A 22,244-nucleotide genomic window follows, 5' to 3' on the forward strand; every position below is an offset into this window, starting at 1 on the left:
CTTGTCCTCTTCTCACCCCTCTCACCCTAGGCTGTCATTTCACCTACCTGAAAGCCTTCTCATTTCACATGGAGCCATTAGATGGTCCCTCTTGGTCCTCAGGCAACAGCTAATACCTTTCCTTCCTTCTGCCACCCAGCATCCAGCTGAATCTTGAATCAATACCAGTCAAGTGGGTGTGAACGGAAGGAGACTACTCATTTTTTGCTATTATTTACCTCTGGGTGTGTGGTTCCAACTGCTTCCTCTCTCTCTCTCTCCCCCTCCCTCCCTGTTTCCTCTTCCTTCCCCACTCCTTGGAACTGGTTCAACCAGAGTACAACCAGCTCATCTGCATCTGGCCTCACAAGACAGGCAGGAGGCAGCGGAGGAGGAGGAGCGGGCAGGCGGGCGGCCAGGAGCTGCAGCGGCTGCCACGTGAGCGCACAGCCGGGGCCGCGCCGCGCCGCGCCGCGCCGCCCGGGACGCCAATGCCGGGCCGGCGGCGCGCGGGGCTTGCTCATGAGGCCTCTGCCGAGCCGGAGGAGGAGGAGCCACGGCCTCTCGCTGGGAGTCTTCGCCCTCTGCTTGGCCGCTGCCCGCTGTCTGCAGAGTAAGCAAGGGCCGGACCGGGCGGGGGTGCGGGGGGCGCGGGGCGAACCACCGCTTTCCGCGGGGCTGTGCGCGGCCTGGAGCGGGGACCGGGCCCGGCGAGGATCCCCCAGGCCGGCTCCCGGACCACTCTGGGTACGCGCCCCGCCCCGGGCGTTATCAGAGCCGGAAGCCGCCCGGAAGATAACCGGCTCGGCCAGGTGGCCGCCTCCTCTGCTGCATTTTTTATTTCTTTTTCCTGGAATAACCAGACTGCAGCCCAGGCGTCCGCGACCTCCGGGCACACGGGCCCCGCCCCCTACTGCGGGGACCCTCCCCCTCTCCCTCCCGCGCCTTCCCTGGTCCTGATGCTGTAGGCCTCCCCACCTCTCAGAGGAACCCCCAGCAGACTCTCTCGAAGAGAAGGGGTTGTAGGGGTTTGGGTTGGGTGTTGGGGCCTGAATCCCTCAGGCCGGCTGTGGTCCTCACCGCTCTGCCCGGAGCGGAGGGTTTGGATGGGCTGTCCCCAGAATCCCCCCGGCTTGGTGAGTCTGCATGTAGCGCACAGCCCCACAGACTGCCATGGACCCAAACCACAGATTACAGTGCAGTTCTACTTTCTCATGTAATCATGATCCTTATGATCATTCCCATTTTACAGATTAGTCATCTGAAGTGTAGAGACTGACCGGTGCAGGGCCACCGGCGGTGGGAGGATCTCTAGTAAGAGGCGGTGCTTACTAAGCACGTTTGCGCCCACTGTCCCCGGGGCTTGACGACACTTCTTTCATTGAATCCTCAGAGCAACCCTATGAAAAAAGTGCCGCTCTTATCCCTGTTTCGCAAGTGAGGAAACTGATGCACGGCCGTCACCAGCTAGGCCGTGGTGGAGTTAGGATTTAAACCTGGGCAATCTAGCACGCTTGACCTTTACACCTCTCTAGCTAGAGCCCAGCTTTGGAGGCTGCAGATCTCAGAAACCCAAAAGGACTGGGAAGGGGCATGTATGCCTCTGGCTGTCTGTGGAGCAAGCAATAGTCATCTAGTCCATCAGGTGGGTGGGTGCGTTTGGCTTTGCAGTGACCTTTTCTATCATTCTTCAACCCTTCAACATGTGTTTCCAATCAGGCATTCTCATGCAACATCTGTACAGCTGTCCCAGGCATTCAAGGACCAGCGATTCACCACAGTGTATAATTCGTTTATTCACTCACTCATTCATGGCACCCTCTGCTTCCAGGAAGCAGGCCACAATCGTACTGGGGATACCATGGTTCACAGTCCTGTCCTCAGACGAGCAGACAAGAGTGCCGGCTTGGAGTGGCGAGTCCTGAGAGGCAGGAAGTGCCAAAGTTCTGGAAGCCCTAGAGGCTCAGGGGAATGAGGCCAAGCCTCCCAAAGGGAGCTGCACCTGCCCAGTGGCAGATGGACAGGAGCAGCCAGGGGAACGGGACAGAGGGAACACAGCGCGTCCTACAGGAAGAGAGTCCTCCAAATTTGCCAGCACCTTGATCTTGATGTCCCAGCTTCCAGAACTATGTTGTTTAAGGCACCCAGTCTCTGGTATTTTGTGATAGCAGCCCAAGCTAAGACAGAAATTGGTACCGAGAAGTTAAGTGCCGCTGTAACAAATACCCAGAAACGTGGAAGCAGCTTGGGACTGAGTAATGGGTAGGAGCGGAGGAGTTTTGAAGTACATGCTAGAAATATGGACTCTAAGGGCCATTCTGGTCAGGTTTCAGATGGAAATGAGGAACATGTTATTGGACAGTAGAGAAAAGGTGATCCTTGTTAGAAAGCGGCAAAGAACTTGGCTGAGCTGTGTTCATGTTCTAGTGTTCTGTGGAAGGTAGAGCTTGGGAGTGATGAGAAATTAGATATTTAGCTGAGGAGATATTAAGCAGTGTCGAAGGAGCAACTTGGTCCCTCCTGTCTGCTTATAGTAAAATGCAAGAAGAGAGAAATGACTTGAAGGAATTCTTAAGCAAAAAGGAACTAGAACTTAAAGATATGGAAAATTCTCAGCCTATCTATGTTACGAAAAAAGAGGGCATGTTCAGAAGAGAACACGTAGATTGCGGCCAAACACTGCTTGATAAGATTAGCCTGGGTGTGAACCACGGGCCTAATCAGCCACCCCAGCAGAAATAGCTCCAGTGTAACTGAAGGGGGTGAAGACAGAATGGAATGAGGGAAGGCTGTCAGATTTGATAGATCCTACAGGGCTGACTGTATCGCTGTTTAGCTGTGTACACTATTTTTCAGGCTAAGAAAAGAATGACTCTGAAGGCAATTCAGCCAGCATCAGAGCTGTCTCCTCGGTTTCAAAAGGCGGGGGTGGGGCATTGCCTTGGTTTCAACAGGCAAGATGGAGGACTTGCAGAGTCTCCGGGGGACATGGAAATGCCCAGCAGAGCTGCAGGGGTGAGGGTGCACCCCTGCCTCAGTGGGTCCTAAAGGCAAGACCACTGCCCTGGTGGGTCCAGAAGGCAGAGCATCAAACCAAAGAGCTAAGGGCATTTACCTTGCTAGGTTTTGGACTCACTTGGGACCTGCCACTCCTTCTTACTTCTGATTTCTTCTTTTTGCAATGGGAATGTCTATCCCATGCTTGTCCCACCACTGCATTTTGGAAGTACATAACTTACCTGGTTTCACAGGTTCACAGCTGGAGAGTAATTTTCTTTCAAGATGAATCATACCCCAAGTCTCTGAAAGGAGTTAAGACTTTTGGAGCTGTTGGGATGGAATGAATGTATTCTGCATGCAAGAATTCACTGCATGAATTTGGGGGGGCCAGGGGCAGGATGTTATGGACTGAATGTTTGTGTCCTCCAGAAATTCATATGTTGAAGCCCTAACTCCCAATATAATGGTACGTGGAGGTGGGTGGGACCTTTGGGAGGCAGTTAAGTTGAGATGAGGTCATGAGGGTGGGACCTCCATGAGGGGATTAGTGTCTTTATAATAAGAGGAAGAGACCAGTGCTCCCTCTCCCTACATGTGAGGATACAGCAGGAAGGCGGCCATCTGCAAGCCAGGAAGAGGGTCCTCACCGAGAACTGAGTCTGTTGTCACCTTGACCTTGGACTTCGCAGCCTCCACAGCTGTGAGAAGTAAATGTCTGTTGTTTAGGCCCCCCAGTTTTTGGTATTTTGTTATAACAGCTCAAGCTGAATAAGACAGGGACTTAAAGGCATATCCCCTCTGAAAGCTGGCAGGCCTCCCACACCTGGCCAAGGTGGAGTGCTTTTCTAGGACCCTTGTTCGTTTCCTTTCTCAGCTCTCAACATGGGAAGTTATCCATCAGGCCTCCTCCTCATCAGTGCTCCCGCTCATTTGGAAGCAGATGATCCAAGACTCAAGTAGGAAAGTTTTGGTTTTTTTTGTTGTTGGTTTTTTTGTTTGTTTGTTTTTAATTGAAGTATAGTTGATTTACAATGTTGTGTTAATTTCTGCCGTACAGCTAAGTGATTCATATATATATACATATATGCATATATATATGTATATATATACTTTTTTTTAAACTTTTTTGGGTTTGTTTATTTAGTTATTTATTTATTTACTTTTGGCTGTGTTGGGTCTTCGTTTCTGTGCAAGGGCTTTCTCTAGTTGCGGCAAGTGGGGACCACTCTTCATCGCGGTGCACGGGCCTCTCATTATCATGGCCTCTCTTGTTGCGGAGCACAGGCTCCAGACGCGCAGGCTCAGTAGTTGTGGCTCACGGGCCCAGCTGCTCCGCGGCATGTGGGATCTTCCCAGACCAGGGCTCGAACTCGTGTCCCCTGCATTGGCAGGCAGATTCTCAACAACTGCGCCACCAGGGAAGCCCCTATATACATTCTTTTTTAAATATTCTTTTCTATTCAGATTTATCATAGGTTATTGAATATAGTTCCCTGTGCTATACAGTAGGACCTATTGTTAAGTAGGAAAGTTTAGCTAATGGCCTGGGCCAAGTCAGCTTGCTTCCTGTGCTCCAACCCCAGCTTCTAAAAAGCAGCCCGCTCCCCCAGCACGCACGCACACACACCCAGCCACACACGTGCACATGTGAATACACACACGAGTGCCCTTTAACATCCCCACTTTACCAGGGTGGAGCCAGGGATGGAGGAGTTAGCCCCACTGAGTCACTCATGGCCCAGTGCCCGGGAGACCAAAGGAGCCGCATGGGGGCTGAGCCTGGGTCTGGGGAGGGAGTTGATAGGCCAGAGTGGCCACAGCCAGATGGAGCTATGGGTTCTGGCTTAGCTGGAGGTGCCATGGGAAGGGAGGGAGAGCCGGTGTTGGAGGAATCCCCTGGAGGCCCCGGGGAGACACCGGGATCCATCACACCAGGACAAGGCCCCACTGGTCACCTATGCAGCCATCCACAGTTACTAAGCAGTTATGGTGTATCGGGCTCTGCACTGGCCCAGGTGAAACAAATGAGGCGTGGTCTCTCTCTGCACTGTCCTCTCTGATTTATAGATAATGGTCTTGCATACCTATAAAGGTACCCACCCAAAAGAGTGGTGCTTGGGCGTGCTTTTAAAAATGCAATAAAAAAAAATTGCAGTCATGCCGTCCTTGTTACTCAGCAACTTACTTTTTACAGCAATTTATTTATTTATTTATTTTTGGCCATGCCACCCTGCTTGTGGGATCTTAGTTCCCTGACCAGGGATTGAACCCGGGCCTTTGGCAGTGAGAGCGCCGAGTCCTAACCACTGGACCGCCAGGGAATTCCCTTTTTACAGCAGTTTTTTGTTTTTTGTTTTTTTTAATTAATTAATTATTTATTTATTTTTGGCTGTGTTGGGTCTTTGTTTCTGTGCGAGGGCTTTCTCTAGTTGCGGCAAGCGGGGGCCACTCTTCATCGCGGTGCGCGGGCCTCTCACTGTCACGGAGCACAGGCTCCAGACGCGCAGGCTCAGTAGTTGTGGCTCACAGGTCCAGTTGCTCCGCGGCATGTGGGATCTTCCCGGACCAGGGCTCGAACCCGTGTCCCCTGCGTTGGCAGGCGGATTCTCAACCACTGCGCCACCAGGGAAGCCCTTTACAGCAGTTTTTGAGCTCTGTCCACGTTGATAGCCTAGATCTTGCTCATTCTTCTCAGCTGCTATCCGATGTCATTGTATCCACATGCTACTTTTTCCTTAGCTAACCCCCTTCTGATGGACAGGTCAGCTTTCAGATTTTAGCCCTCCCTGGGGGGAGAACAGAGCCCTAATACAGGGTGCTGAGTGCAGTGCTATTGATATGCACATCGTATGGAGGATGAGGAAGGCCGGGGGCCACCTCCAGGCTGACAGGTACCCCCTGCACACACACCTCCTCCCCTTGGGGGTAGTGCTCAAAAAATGGCTGGGGGATTACACTGAAGCTATTGAGGGAGGGGCGGAATCAACCAGAAAGTCACCCAGATTTCTTCATTTCTGGTCTCCAAGGGAGTCCTGAGTATATTCTCTGCTGGTCTGGGAAGGGGCTGCAGTCAGGAGACTCTCCTTTCTCCATTGTCCCCAGGACTTAAGGACACCTATTTATTTCATCTGCTCTAAGACTTTTTTTTTTACTTTTAATATTCCGATATATCTAAAGTCAAGATGCATGTTACAAATGAATAACTTTGCTGTAATCTCTGTCAGCCTGGACTGAAGTTGAGTCCTTCCCGAATGTGTGTTGCTTCTGTCGGTCACCGTCACCGGGAAGCATCCTCCTACCTGGGGAACAGGAATGAAGAAGGTGAGGTTGAGTCTTGAAAGATGAGTAAGGGTATACAGCAGGACAGGTGGAGAAGAGAGTTTTAGGCATACAGCAAGTGCTCAAAAACTAGGTTCACGCATCCTCTTGGGGCCTGGCAGGGTCTGGGTGTGCTAAACGAAGGAAGAGGAAGTGGGGAAGTGGGGGAGTTGCCTTGGTAGGCACCTACTGGAAACTTAACTGGTCCCCCACTCAGAGACCCCACTGACGCTGCACCCCCATAGCCTATGCTCTCAAACACTGGGCTGCCTGCACCTGGGTTTTCCCTGGAACACAGTCTCAGGGTCAGAAAGTATTTACTTACCTAGCAGAAATGGGAGTGGGAGAGAGGCATCATTGGCAAGTATGAAGTTGGGCAATGATTTTCTCCCGTAACTGGGTTGCTGGGCTGGGAAGGCACCGGTCGGCCCTGTGGGCAAAGGGGAAAGGACACACTGGACCGTGAAGTGAGCACAGAACATTCCTGCTGTTCACTGGGGTCCAGGAAGCACAGTGGCCTTTCCCTTGCTGAGGTGCATCCCTAGGGGCAGCTCAGGCCAGTGACATGCTGATCCCAGAGGAACCCCGCTGCTCTGGGGCTTCCTGGGGAGTCCCCAGCTGGGAAGGGGCAGGGCCTGAGGGGCTGGTTCCAGCCCCGTGCTGGCAGTAAGCCTTGTATATGGGGTCACCTTCATTCTCTGAGTGCACAGGGCCAGGAGGGTGGGCTGGCTTAGCGGTTCCTAGCCAAGGCTGCACATGAGAACCTCCTGGAGGGCTTGTAAGACCTACAGATGCCCACACCCTACCCCAGCTGGTTACATCTGTCTCTTTGAGGGCAGGACCCAACACTGTTTCGTTTCAAGTTAGACTCCTGGGGTGACTCTAATGTGTGGCCAGGCAGAGAGTTCCTGGACTAGACCATTTCCATGTCCCCTCCATTCATCTTATCTTAAGGAAAGAGCTGGGCATGAAGAGTGCACCTTTCTCCCATCTTCCGTTCTCAGAACACCCACCATTGTATGCAGACGAGTCTCGCTTATGCCTTATTTGTAGTTTAATCCTGACAAACCCATGATACTCTGCCACCGGGCTTAGGTCAAGAGAGAAGGCTGCTTTGCTTTGAAGTTTGGTTTGGTTCAATAAATGGTTCCTGAGCACCTACTGTGTTGGGAGCACCATGCCAGGAGCCAGGGGTACTCAGCACGGTCCCTGCAGCGGGGAAAATCACATGACCCAGAGGGGAGGTCAGATCCTACCCAGATGATTTGAGGTCAGATGCCCAGGGAGTACTGAGAAAAGCATTTAGCTCAGCTGAGAGTTGGAAGGAGTCTACTCAAAGAAGAAGCCTCGAAGGCAAAGTAGGAGGAAGCCAGGTGAGCCGGGAGGAGGAAGGTTCTGAGCAACAGGAAATAATGAGCGCAGACACAGCACCGCCACCTTCTCGCTCTTGGGGCCAGTAGCGGGTGACAATTCTTTAGTTAAGTCAAGTTTTTCAGCTCTGGTCAATTTCTTCATATTCAATCTGATAAGTTGTCTTAACAGTTAAAGGACTGGGGCTTGGGAAGGTCTTGGATCTTAAGTGCTGGAATATTTCCTCTGATAGACTCTTACACTAGTGCCAGGGGACCAGGAGGGAGATGTGGGTCCCTCGGCACCAGACACTGGCCAGGGGACCTAACGTGAGCCTTCTCTGGCTGTTTGTCCTTCTGTCCTATGGCAATATCCCCACCCCAGGCTCACTGTGGGACTGGATCACATTCCTTTAGGAAGCCAATGCCCAAAAGCCGAACACCAGACCCGCTCTTTCCTCTTGCCATCAAGCAGGCCTTCTGCGTACCCCGGGATGGGAGTTCAGGAGTCCCTGAACCAGAGCTTGTTCTTTTATGTCAGGTAGACTGTCAATTCAGTTTGACAGCCCCAGTTTGAATGAGCCATCCGTCATGTCACACACTGCTGGGCTGCTGGCGATTCGGACCTAAGTGTGTGCTCGCCTGCTCCTTCTAGCGGGGGAGATGGGCAGTCACTCATCCAACACGATGCAAAGCCAGCTGGGAACTGTGCTATGGGAGCCGAGAGGGGCCTGGCAGAGGGGGTGACATTTAGATGGCCTTTGGGAGTGAGTGGAAGGCTGAGAACGGGGGTGGGTGATCTGAGCTGAGCTGGAGGGAGTAAGCCACAGTGGGGAGTGGTCCACAGTTTGGTGCAACTGGAACTGGGGGGTGGCAAGGAGTCTTGGGAGATGGGGAAGGAAAAGAAGGTTGAGGCGAGATTTTTTAGGTCTTTCAGAGCCAGGAGAGACACGGCAAGATGTGTAGTTTAGAAAGATCACTAATAATAGCCTCTAGCCAACTGAAGAGAAGAAAAGCCAGTACCTCCTGAGTTTTTATAATTGTTAATAACAATTACAAGACAATAATATCTGTGACTATTTATTGAGCACCACATACTTTGTGCCAAGCACTGTAACAGCTGCTTTTCCATGCAACTTCACAGTAATCCTGCAAATAGGTATTATTAGTCCCCATTTTATAGATGGGGAAACTGAGGCTCAGAGAGGCTGAGAGACTTGCCTAAAGACATTCATTCTTTCATCAGGTGTTTATGGGAAACCCAAAGTGCCAGGCACTGTGCTAGGCCCGGGGAAGTCAATGAAGAACGAGATAGACCAGCCCCTGTGTTCATAGCTGAAAGTTGATCTGCGAGGATGGAGCATTAATCAAGAGAAATTACAATGAACAGGGATAAGTTGATAGAGAGGGACAGGGAGCCATGGGAACCCAGAGCTGGGACCCCTAACCTGGTGTTGAGGGACTGTGGCAGGCTTCCTGGAAGAAGTGATGTTTAAACTAAGACCTGTAGGATGAAGAGGGATTGGCCCTTTAATCTCGTTGAAGGAGGAGCTTTGTACTCCTAACTGTGGTACCCTGTCACGTGTGTGCCTGAATTATCTTTTGATCACTCAACACCCCTCTTCCACGTGCTTTCAGGCATCCTGTAAAAAGAATTGTTGGGAGACTTCCCTGGTGGCGCAGTGGTTAGGAATCTGCCTGCCAATGCAGGGACGCGGTTCGAGCCCTGGTCCGGGAAGATCCCACATGCCGCGAACAACTAAGCCCGTGCGCCACAACTACTGAGCCTGTGCTCTAGAGCCCGCGAGGCACAACTACTGAGCCCATGTGCCACAACTACTGAAGCCTGTGGCGCTCTAGGGCCCGTGCTCTGCAACAAAGAGAAACCACTGCAATGAGAAGCCCGCGCACTGCAACAAAGCATAGCCCCCGCTCGCCACAACTAGAGAAAGCCCACGCGCAGCAGCGAAGACCCAACACAGCCAAAAATAAATAAATAAATTAATTAATTAATTTAAAAAAGAAAAGAATTGTTGGGAGGTCAGCCACCTCATTTCCTCCTTCATCCTCCCGTTCCACACACATTTCCACAGAAGTGTCTGAGGAGCACCCCACCTCCTGGTTCCCCAGGCTGGCCACTGACTCAGGCACGCCGTAAGTCCTGCAGCCCAGATCTGCAGAGGGAAAAACCAGCAGCACCCCATCCCCCAAGCTTGGGCAGGGCCAGGCAGCCACCTTCGCCATACCTGGCTTCCTTGACATCCTAGTAGAAACACAGCAGTGACTTGACCATAGCCTGTGACCATTCAGAAAAGTGTTTGGCTTTCTAGCAAGGGTGGCTCTTGCTTAAGTCAGAAAGATTCCAGAAGGAATTCCACAGGGAGGAACTTCGGGTCACCCAATCTCTTGCCACACCTCCACATGTGGATCACAGATTTACAAACGCTGATTCAAGTTCTATACCTGTTACGTAATTTGGGCTGGAAGAACGAGCCTCCTTCACTCAACACTCCAGCTCCCAGTCTCAGATCTACTGCTTCAGTCCCTGGTGCAACTCCAGCTTCTGCTTACACACCCATGAGGATGGGGAGCTCACTACCTCAATAAGCAGCTCAGTGCATCTTCACAGAATTCTTGTTCTTTGAAGAATAATTCAATAATGATTGAATGGGCACCAAGTGTTAGAAACTGTGATAAGCTCCTTATATGTCTTGCCTCCCGTAAACCTCATTCTGCTGCCGGAGGTGGGCACAACCCTATTATAGTATACTTATTTCATTGGTACGGTAACAGAGACTGAAAGAAACAAATTTACCCCAGATCACACAGCTGTTATTGGCAGACCTAAATGTTGAGGATAAGTCTGCCTGACTCCAGGTCTGTGAATGCATGCGTTATACACACCTCCTCTCAGTCCTCTTCACCAGAACCCAATCTTCTTCAATCTTACCAACTGGTCCTCGTTCTGGCATGATTGGGTGTCTCAAGTCTTCCCTTCTCCAAGATGAGAAGTTCTGCAGCAGAGGCTCTTCCCTGCCTGGCAGAAGTGGTATTAACTGTGCTCGGCAAGGAGAGGAGGGGCCAGCTTTCAGGATCCTGGGAGCATCTTCAGTGCCCCCCTTTGCCCAAAGTTCTAAGGGTGTTGTCCTGGGACCAGCAGCCGCATTACCTAGGAACTTGTTAGTGATGCGAACTCTGGGGCCTCACCCCAGACCTGCTGAATGAGAGACTAGGGATGGGGCCCAGCAATTGTTTCAATAAGCCCTCCAGGGATTCTGATGCAACTAAATGTTGAGAACCATTGCCTTATAACATTGCAGAGAGTAGAGGAGGCAAAGGGAAACACTTAGGTCACTCGTTCTTCTCCCTAACCCAAAAGCATCTCTAGAAATAGGACCAGATATAGGAAAATTTGAGGGATGCCAGAAAGAGCCCATTTCCCCCAAATATCTTGTTGAGAGGCTGTCACAGGGCCTCAAACATTCCTTTTTCACACAATGGCCCTTCGTTCCTTTGATTTAGGCATTGTTAAATGCCCCTAGGAAGTGGGTCTGGGCTTCAGCCGCTGACCCCTTAGTGTGGATTCGTTCAGTGGTTTTCAGTCTTGTCTGTACACTGGAATCATGTGGGAGCTTTTAAAAATCACAGAGGCTTTGGTCTCACCCCCAAAGGTTCTAAACTCATAGCCCAAGGTAGGATTTTTAAAAGCTTCCCCAATGGTCTAATATTCAAAGATTGACAGTAACTAGATTAGATCAGGTGGTTCCCCTTGGTCCAGTCTGCTGACGGGGGAGGTGGGTTGCCGGGCCTTCTCTGCGGGGCTCTGAGAGAGATTGGGTGGAGCTGGTCAATGCCAAAGGAGCTAATTATGGATTTGCATGTAGCATGTGTGACTCCAGGCTGGTGCTCCATCAGTGTCGGTCCCCTTGACTTACTTTCCCAAATGCTTGTTGAATGGGAGGAGACTGGATTGAGTCTGGGTGAAAAATCAGAGAAGGGAGCTCCTGTGCCCCCTGGAATTGTTCCTGGCTGTCGAGCTGTCTCACCTACATTTTTTTTTTTTTAATTGAATCATTAACAGCCAAGCCACGATGATCCTTAATTACAAATGAGGAAATAGTGGCTCAGAGAGGGGAGGGGATTTGCGCAGTTGTTCAGCTAGGGCCTGGCGCAGCTGAAACAGGACCTGGGTCTTCTGATTCCAGGGCTTCCCCAGCCGGCATCTTGCCCTCCTCTGCCACCCCCTGTCCCCACAGGCAGGTGTGCCTTCCCGGCATCTGGGGAGAAGGGCGGCGTTTCCTCTCTGCCGGCAGAAAAGGAGCTGAGAAGAACATCGGGTGAGTGTGGTGGCCCAGAAGCCACAGGGCGTTTCAAGCAGGAGAGGGTGCCCAGTGGTGTCCCAGCAGGACAAGGTCATCTGCTGGGAATGAGGAGGAATTTGGAGGTCAAAGAGATTGGAGGGACATAATAACCATGGAGAAAGGAAGAGTGAATTTACGTGAACAATACATTAAGATGGGCAGTCTGGAGGGCCCTCTCGAATGGGCGCTGGAAACCGCGTTCTCTGTTGTTCTGGAGAGTGTCAGCCGTGGGATGTTCTCCCGCCGTGCTGACTGCTCAGGTCTCAGGTCTGGGCAGAGGGGAAGTGTAGAGCTGTTGATCCAGGGTGAGGGTTTTGCTAGTAGATGTGATTAAAAAAGACAGAGGCCACTGGAGTTTTGAAGATCTCGCAAGAGTGTTTGGGACATGATGGGCTATGGAACCCAGGCTGGAGAGGGAGGGATGTGAGAATGATGGATTGGGAAAGGCAGAGAGAGTCGGAGTGGAATGACTGAGGAGGCCAGTGGGAGATGTTGAACAGTAAACAGGAAGGAGAGAAGGTTGTGGTCAGAGCAGGCTGCTCTACTGGAGACCGAGGTAGAGGGAGGATCTTCTTGTAGACGAGGATGCTGGGTATGTAGGGTGATGCCATTACCTTGCAGTAGGGTTGCCAACGTGTTTGAAGAGTGAAGAGGAGACTGGGGGGAGCAGAGCACTCACGATGACGAGGAGGGGAGAGGGTGAAACAAACTCAAGGGAAGAGGATTTTTCTGAAGCGAGTGGAGGAGTGATGGTCGAAACCAATGGTATCCAATAGAATATAATGTGAGCCACACATGCAAGACATGTATGTAATTCTAAATTTTCTAGTGGTCACATTAATAAAAGAAACCAGGCACAGTTAATTTTAATATATTTTGTCTTACCCTATATGTCTAAAATATTATTTCTACATGTATTCAATATACAAAATTACTAATGAGATATTTTACATTTCTGTTTAACATACTAAGTACCAAGTCTTCAAAATCTGGTGTGTATTTACATTTAGAGCACATCTCAATTCGGACTAGCTAATTTCAAGTGCTCCACTAGCTACTGCGGCTTGCAGCTACCATATGGGAAAGTTCCAGGTCTAGACTCTTGCTTCTTGTCACATCTGTCTCCCAGTCCTTACCAGCACTGAGTGATGTGCTATTTTGGGAAACATAAAAGAAGTGAAAACCTCCACGTCTATACTCAAAGTGCCTTATCTTATTAGAGGCAGCTGTGGAGCAGTGAAAAGGAGAGTTGGGTTCCAGTCTCAGCTCTGATTTTCTACTTGGTCAGGGATTTGGACACTTATACCGTGACTCAGCCTCAGTTCCTCATCTTTTTTTTTAATGAATAAATGTACTGCTGGCTTAATAAGATTTGATTGTAAAACATTCTGATCACAAACTATCTTTTTTTTTCATTGAAGTATGGTTGATTTACAGTATTAGTTCAGGTATATAACATGTGATTCAAAAATTTTATCGATTATAATCCACTTATAGTTTAAAATATTGGCTATATTCCCTGTGCTGTACAATATATCCTTGTAACTTATTTATTTTATTTACAGTAGTTTGTATCTCTTAATCCCCTACCCGTATTATTTGCCCCTCCCCCCTTCCCTCTTCCCACTGGTACCACTAGTTTGTTCTCTGTATCTGTGTTTCTGTTTTGTTATATTTACTAGTTTGTTTTATTTTTTAGATTCCACTTATAAGTGATATCATACAGTATTTTGTCTTCTCTATCTGACTTATTTCACTGAGCATAATACCCTCTAAGTCCATCCATGTTGTTGCACAGTGGAAAAATTTCAATTCTTTTTCAGGCTATATTCAATATAAACTGTATATTTATACCACATTTTCTTTATACATTCATCTGTGATGGACACTTAGGTTGCTTCCATATCTTGGCTATTATAAATAATGCTACTATGAACCTTGGGTGTAGCATATTATCTTTGCAAGTTAGTGTTATTGTTTTCTTTGGATATATACCCAGGAGTGGAATTTCTGGATCATATGGTAGTTCTATTTTTAGTTTTTTGAGGAACCTCCATAGTGTTTTCCACAGCGGCTGCACCACTTGACGTTCCTGCCAACAGTGTCCAACGGTTCCCTTTTCTCCACATCCTCACCAACATTTGTTATTTGTAGTTTTTGTTGATGGCCATTTGACAGGTGTGAGGTGATAGCTCATTGTGGTTTTTTTTTTTATATATATATTTATATATTATTAGTGTTTCTTTTTATTTATTTATTTATTTTTGGCTGCGTTGGGTCTTTGTTGCTGCACGCAGGCTTTCTCTAGTTGCGGCGAGCGGGGGCTCCTCTTCGTTGCAGTACGTGGGCTTCTCATTGTGGAGGCTTCTCTTGTTGCAGAGCACGGGCTCTAGGAACGTGGGCTTCGGTAGTTGTGGCACGCAGGCTCAGTAGTTGTGGCTCACGGGCTCTAGAGCATGGACTCAGTAGTTGTGGCACACGGGCTTAGTTGCTCCGCAGCATTTGGGATCTTCCCGGACCAGGGCTCGAACCCGTGTCCCCTGCATTGGCAGGCGGATTCTTAACCACTGCGCCACCAGGGAAGTCCTTATTGTGGTTTTGATTTACATTTTCCTGATTAGCCATGTTGAGCATATTTTCACGGACCTATTGGCCATCTGTGTGTCTTCTTTGGAAAAATGTCTATTCAAGTCTTCTGCCGATTTCTTAATTGGGTTGTTTGGGTTTTTTTATAGTGAGTTGTATGAGCTGTTTATATATTTTGAATATTAACCCCTTATTGGTTATATCATTTGCAAATATTTTCTCCCATTCAGTTGTTTGTGTTTTTTTGTTTGTCAGTGGTTTCCTTTGCTGTGCAAAAGCTTTTAAGTTTACTTAGATCCTGTTTGTTTGTTTTTGCTTTTGTTTCCTTTACCTTAGGAGACAGATCAAAGAAATGTTGCTATGTTTTATGTCAAATAGTGTTCTGCCTATGTTTTCTTCCAGGGGTTTTACAGTTTCAGGTCTTACATTTAGGTCTTTAATCCATTTTGAGTTTATTTTTGTGTATGGTGTAAGAAAATGTTCTGATTTCATTCTTTTACATGTAACTGTTCAGTTTTCCCAGCACTGTTTATTGAAGAGACTGTCTTCCCTCCACTGTGTATTCTTGCCTCCTTTATCATAGATTAATTGACCATAGGTGCGTGAGTTTATTTCTGAGCTCTCTATTCAGTTCCATTAATCTTTGTGTCTGTTTTTGTGCCAGTACTATGCTGTTTTGATTACTTTAGCTTTGTAGTATAGTCTGAAGTCAGGGAGCATGATACCTCCAGTTTTGTTCTTCTTTCTCAAGATTGTTTTGACTATTTGGGGTCTTTTGTGTTTCCATACAAATTTTAAGATTATTTGTTATAGTTCTGAGAAAATTGCCATTTTTTTTGGTTTTTTTTTTATAAATTTATTTATTTATTTATTTGGCTGCCTTGGGTCTTCGTTGCTGTGCACAGGCTTTTCTCTAGTTGTGGCGAGTGTCGTTGTGTTGCGTGGGCTTCTCATTGTGGTGGCTTCTTGTTGTGGAGCACGGGCTCTAGGCGTATGGGCTTCAGTATTTGTGGCACGTGGGCTCAGTAGTTGTGGTTCGCGGGCCCTTGAACGCAGGCTCAGTAATTGTGGCGCACTGGCTTAGTTGCTCCACGGCATGTGGGATCTTCCCAGACCAGGGCTTGAACCCGTGTCCCCTGCATTGGCAGGCGGATTCTTAACCACTGCACCACCAGGGAAGCCCATTGCCATTGTTTTGATAGGGATTGCATTGAATCTGTAGATAACCTTGGATACTTTGGACATTTTACAGTATTAATTCTTTCAATCCATCTTACCATGGTATATCTTCCCATCTGTTTGGGTTGTCTTCAGTTTCATTGAAGACAACAGTGTCTTATAGTTTTCTGAGTACAAGTGTTTTACCTCCTTAGGTAGGTTAATTCCTAGGTATTTTATTCTTTTTTTTTTTTTTTTTTTATTTTTTTTTTTTTTTTTTTTTTGGGTTTGTTGTGTCTTCGTTTCTGTGTGAGGGCTTTCTCCAGTTGCGGCGAGTGGGGGCCACTCTTCATCGCGGTGCGCGGGCCTCTCACTGTCGTGGCCTCTCCCGTTGCGGAGCACAGGCTCCAGACGCGCAGGCTCAGTAGTTGTGGCTCGCGGGCCTAGTTGCTCCGCAGCATGTGGGATCTTCCCAGACCAGGGCTCGAACCCGTGTCCCCTGCATTGGCAGGCAGATTCTTTACCACTGCGCCACCAGGGAAGCCCCTATTTTATTCTTTTTGATGTGATGGTAAATGGGATTGTTTCCTTAATTTTTCTACCTGATAGTTTGTTGTTAGTGTACAAAAATGCAACAGATTTCTGTATATTAATTTTGTGTCCTGCAATTTTACCAAATTAATTAATGAGCTCTATAGGTTTTTGCTGGTATCTTTAGGATTTTCTTTGTATAGTATCATGTATAGTATCATGCAAACAGTGACAGTTTTACTTCTTCCTTTCCAATTTGGATGCCTTTTATTTATTTTTCTTCTCTGATTGCTGTTGCTAGGACTTACAATACTATGTTGAATAAACGTGGCAAGAGTGGGCATCCTTGTCTTGTTCCTGATCTTAGAGGAAATGCTTTTAGCTTTTCACCATTGAGTATGATGTTAGCTGTAGGTTCGTTATGTATGACCTTTATTATGTTGAGGTATGTTCCCTCTATGCCCACTTTCTGGAGGGTTTTATAATAAACGGATGTTGAATTTTGTCAAAAGCTTTTTCTGCATCTGTTGAGATGAGCATATGGTTTTTATTCTTCAGTTTATTAATGTGGCATATCATATTGATTTTCTAATGTTGAACTGTTCTTGCATCCCTGGTATAAATCACACTTGATCATGGTTTATGATTGTTTTAATGTATTGTTGGATTCGGTTTACTAGTATTTTTTTTTAATAAATTTACTTATTTATTTTTATTTTTTGGCTGCGTTGGGTCTTCATTGCTGCATGTGGGCCTTCTCCAGTTGCGGCGAGTGGGGGCTACTCTTTGTTGCGGTGTGCAAGCTTCTCATTGTGGTGGCTTCTCTTGTTGAGGAGCTCGGGCTGTAGGCGTGCAGGTTCAGTAGTTGTGACGCATGGGCTTAGTTGCTCCATGGCATGTGGGATCTTCCCAGATCAGGCCTCGAACCCATGTCCCCTGCATTGGCAGGTGGATTCTTAACCACTGTGCCACCAGGGAAGCCCCAGTTTGCTGGTATTTTGTTGAGGATTTTACCTCTGTGTTCATCAGTGATATTGGCCCGTGTTTTCTTTTTTTGTGATATCTTTGCCTGGTTTTGGTATCAGGGTGATGCTAGCCTAGTAGATGAGTTTGGAAGAGTTCCTTCATCTGCAATTTTTTGGAATAGTTTCAGAAGGATAGGTGTTAATTCTTCTCTAAATGTGTGGTAGAACTCACCTGTGAAGGCATCTGATCCTGGAATTTTGTTTGTTGGGAGTTTTTAAAATTACTGATTCAACTTCATTACTGTTAATTGCTCTGTGGATATTTTCTATTTCTTCTTGCTTCAGTCTTGGGAGATTGTATGTTTCTAAGAATTTGTCCATTTCTTCTAGGTTGTCCATTTTATTGGTATAAAGTTGTTAGTAGTAATCTCTTATGAGCCTTTGTATTTCTGTAGTGTCAATTGTAACTTCTTTTTAATTTCTGACCTTATTGATTTGGGCCCTTTCTCTTTTTTTCTTGATGAGTCTATCTAATGGTTTATCAATTTTGTTTATCTTTTCAGAGAACCAGCTCTTAGTTTCATTGATTTTTTTCTGTTTTTTTATATCTCTATTTATTTCTGCTCTGATCTTTATGATTTCTTTCCTTCTAATTTGGTTGGTTTTTTGTTTTTTTTTTTTTTTAATTTATTTTTTATTTATTTTTGGCTGTGATGGGTCTTTGTTGCTGTGTGCGGGCTTTCTCTAGTTGCGGTGAGCGGGGGCTACTCTTCGTTGCGGTGCGTGGGCTTCTCATTGCGGTGGCTTCTCTTGTTGCGGAGCAGGGGCTCTAGGCGCACGGGCTTCAGTAGTTGTGGCACGCGGGCTCAGTAGTTGTGGCTCGCGGGCTCTAGAGCACAGGCTCAGTAGTTGTGGCGCATGGGCTTAGGTGCTCCGCGGCATGTGGGATCTTCCCGGACCAGGGCTTGAACCCGTGTCCCCTGCATTGGCAGGCAGATTCCTAACCACTGCACCACCAGGGAAGCCCTTTGTTGTTCTTCTTTTTCTAGTTCCTTTAGGTGTAAGGTTAGGTTGTTATTTGAGGTTTTTTTTTTGTTTCCTGAGGTAAGTTTGTCTTGCTATAAACTTCCCTCTTAGAACTGCCTTTGCTGCAACCCATAGATTTTGGATCACTGTGTTTTCTTTGTCTTCAAGTATTTTTTTTATTTCTTCTTTGATTTCTTTAGTGACCCATTGGTTGTTTAGTAGCATATTGCTTAGCCTCCATATGTTTGTGGTTTTTGCAGTGTTTTTCCCTTATAGTTGATTTCTAGTCTCATAGCATTGTAGCCAGAAAAGATGGTTGAAATAATTTCACTTTTCTTAAATTTACTGAGACTTGTTTTGTGGCCTAGCATGTGATCTATCCTGGAGAATATTCCGTGTGCACTTAAAAAGAATGTGCATTCTGCTGCTTTGGGGTGGAATATTCTTTATATGTCTATTAAGTGCCTCTGGTCTAATGTGTCATTTAAGGCCAGTATTTCCTTATTGATTTTTCTGTCTGGATGATCGGTCCATTGACGTGGTGGGGTGTTAAAGTCCCCTACTATTATTGTGGTACTGTCAATTTATCCCTTTATGTCTGTTAATATTTGTTTTATGTATTTAGGTGCTCCTATGTTGGGTGCATATATTTAGTGATCAAATAAGTAAGCACCTGTGAAGCAAAAAGCATGGGTCCTTAACCCCAGTCCCCTGCCTGTCTCACAGGTTGAGATAGTGCCTGTGAAGTACTTTGTCAATTGTGTGTATGTGAATTACTAACATTATCAAATGTGAAAAATCTGGGACTGTGACCCAATCTTGGCATTCATTTTATTTATTGTTTTTCTTTAAGTAATTCACAAACTCACTAAAATATTCTAACTGTTCAAAAGGATATAAAATGAAATGTAAAGCTTTCTTCCACCCCAGACACCCAGTCCCCTACCCAAAGACAACCATGGCACCTGATTTTTAGAATACCCTTTGGGAGATATTCTGTGCATTTTATGGATAAATGTGCATATCTCTGTGTGTGTGTGCACACATGCACATATACATATCATTAGTTAACTCAAATGGAAACAGTCTCTACACACTGTTCTGCTCTGTGCTTTTTCATTATTTTTGAGATCATCTAATATCAATGCATATAGATCTACCTCATTTTAAAAGTGCCGCTGTAGTATTCCCAAGTGTGAATATTGATAATTTATTTAACCAGTTCTGACTTAATAAGAAATATATGTTTGGTCTCTGCTCCTGATTCCTGACACAGAGCTCCTAAAAACCTAGTAATTTCCTGGGTGATAGCAGTGATAGGACCATCTTTTGTTATAATATTTGGTCATAGTCCCTAGTTCCTGACACATAAGCTTCTAAGACCCTTGGATTCTCCAGAGTGATGAGTGTTTTTTCGATTGTTAATGATGTGACTCTTGGAAGATGAGGGCTCCTTTTCAGAGAAACCAACCATGTGATTAGAAAGTTGGAATTTTAGCCCCATCCCTGACCTCCAGGGAAGGGAGAAGGTCTGGGGATTGAGTTAATCACCAATTGCCAATGATTTAATCATGCCTATGTCATGAGATCTCCCCAAAAAACCCTATCTGAAGGAATTGGGAGAGCTTCTGGGCTGGTGAACACATGGAGGTATTGGGAGGGCAGTGTGGCCCAAGAGGATATGGGAGCTCCATGCCCCTTCCAACATACCTTGCCCTGTGGCATCTCTTCCATGTGGCTGTTCCTGAGTTGTATCCCTTATAATAAAGTGCTCATAGTAAGTAAAGTGCTTTCCTGAGTTCTGTGAGCTGTTCTAGCAAATTATCAAACCTGAAGAGGGTATCATGGGAACCTCCAATTTATACCCAGTTGGTCAGAAGTATAGGAAGCCTGGACTTGTGATTGGTGTCTGAAATGGGGAGCAGTCTTGTGAAACTGAGCCCTTAACCTGTGGAGTCTACACTAATTTCAGGTAGTAAGTGTCAGAAGTGTTCTTTGTGGAGTAAGAAACAGTTTTCCTTTACCTATGAGCACATAGGTTGTCACCAGTCTTTTGCTACTGCAATTGACTATGCTGTGCTTCAGTGACAATATGTACACTTATAACTTTGCATCTATGTGCCCTTATTACTTGTAGGATAAGTTCCTAAAAGTAGCATTTCTGGGTCAAGAGGTATGTGCTATTTAATATTTCTATAGATTTCAACATGTTGCCCTTCAAGCAGATTATACCCATTTATAATCTCCACGGTAATGATTGAGTATAACTTCTGCACACTCATGACAACATAATGTTATCAAACTTTCTCATTGTTCCCTGTCTGATAGCAGCCAAGTCATTCAACTTTCCCAGCCTGGGTTTCACTGAGCTGTGATAAATGTGTGTGACAGCTAGTATTTAACAAGTGTTACCAGTAGAAACGGTGGCTCTTGCTATTTTGGAGTGATTTTTCTGGTTGGGGTACAAGTACAGGAACCTGATGAAGGAAAGCAGCCTGCCAGCCTCGATCTAAACCTGCATCTGTCCATTTTGCTTGGGTTTGGCTGACATCTGGGTGACTTCCCAAGGCCATTATATGGCAATATTGGGGGGTGGGGGGTGGGGGGGGGGAGGAGCTCCCTCAGGGAGGAGCTGAGCTCTTTGGTCTCTGAGTGATCAGGCACCAAGAGGGGGAATTACTACCTGAGCTAACAGGAGGGATAGGTACCCTGTAAATTGGATGTAAATGTCAATCATCAACACTAGTCATGGCGTCTAAACCTGAAAGCTGTTATTTGGGGTTTCTGTGTTGTCCCCTCATGAAGCTGTGTGTCTGAAATTCCAGGCTCGCTTGTTTCAAGAATGGCAGAAGTTAGGCAGGGACATGGATGTATTAGTTGCAGCTTAAAACCATCCCATTTCTCCTCCTAGCTATTTGACTCTCAGCAAACTTGGGGCTGGGAAAGGGGTCTTGACAGTTCTCCCTCAGCCAGGCCTGTTGCCCCCTCAACTCAACACAGATCCAACCCCTTACTTTCCTGATCTCTCCAAATGGGCAGCAGTTCTACAGGCAGGGCATGCATATTCGTTTATTCTTTATTCATTCTTTCATACAGGCATGTCGTGAGCACCTATGAAGTGCCAGACCCTGTGCTGGACACTGGTGTTTCTGAGATGAATCGGAAACGAGTTCTCCCAGCAAAGATCTCACAGTCTAGGGCAGATCTACCATGCACGTGTGTGCTTCCTGCTGCCCTCACTACCCCGTCTCCCCAGTCCAGGCCAGAGACTGGCCCAGGTCTGGCCACACTCAGCACCTTAGGCTGTTCCCACCTGTTTGAGCTCCAGCCATGAGCTCTCCTGAAGGTGCATAGGACAAGCACATGCGGTGAGCCCAGGGCCGTGCAGGTGAGGTGTGTAGATGATAAAATCATGAGTTCTGCTGCCAGATTGCCCTTCCTGAAGCCCAGTTTAGAGCATGCCATGCTTCTACTTGAATACCATCCTAGGGCCTCACTGCCCGCGGATAACTCCTTCAGTTGATTCCCAGCCTGTGACAGATTCCTCATGGTATAGCCCATCTTTGTTTCTTACTCACCAGGTCCCAAACATGAGGATCCATCATGCTCCTCTAGGTGGGCTCACTTCTTTCTTAGCTGGGATTGCCCTTCCTCCCTTTCAAAATCTTATTCTTCAAGCCTCAACTGTAATGATGTCTTCCCCCTTCCCCAGCTCCTGCAAACATCCTGGCGTATTATCGGGACAGTTGAAGAATACCCCGATTTCCATCTCTACTCAGCCACTTACTGTGACATTGCACAAATTACCTAACCTCAGTGGCTTGACCTTGCTCCTCTCTAAAATGGGGGTGATGATATACTCTTCACCAGGCCAGCGCCCACGAGCCAGTGCCCTGCCATGGAGGAAGAGTGGCGAGTGTGGGGCTGGGCTCAATCACTCGTGGGTGGTCCCCACTAAAAAGGGGATGCAG

The 22,244-nt window shown here is 47.1% G+C and overlaps 1 protein-coding gene across 1 annotated transcript in view; it reads left to right on the forward strand.

Moving 5' to 3' along the window:
- Window positions 1-332: 332 nt before the first annotated feature.
- The window catches only part of VSTM5 (V-set and transmembrane domain containing 5), a 31,731-nt gene continuing 9,819 nt past the window's right edge, over window positions 333-22,244 (forward strand). The window contains 1 exon segment of the mRNA XM_036861203.1: window positions 333-592. Within this exon segment, the coding sequence (XP_036717098.1) occupies window positions 502-592 (91 nt within the window). The 5' untranslated portion in view covers window positions 333-501.

This window comes from Balaenoptera musculus, chromosome 8 (genome assembly GCF_009873245.2).
Source record: "Balaenoptera musculus isolate JJ_BM4_2016_0621 chromosome 8, mBalMus1.pri.v3, whole genome shotgun sequence".
NCBI classification, from domain to species: Eukaryota; Metazoa; Chordata; class Mammalia; order Artiodactyla; family Balaenopteridae; genus Balaenoptera; species Balaenoptera musculus.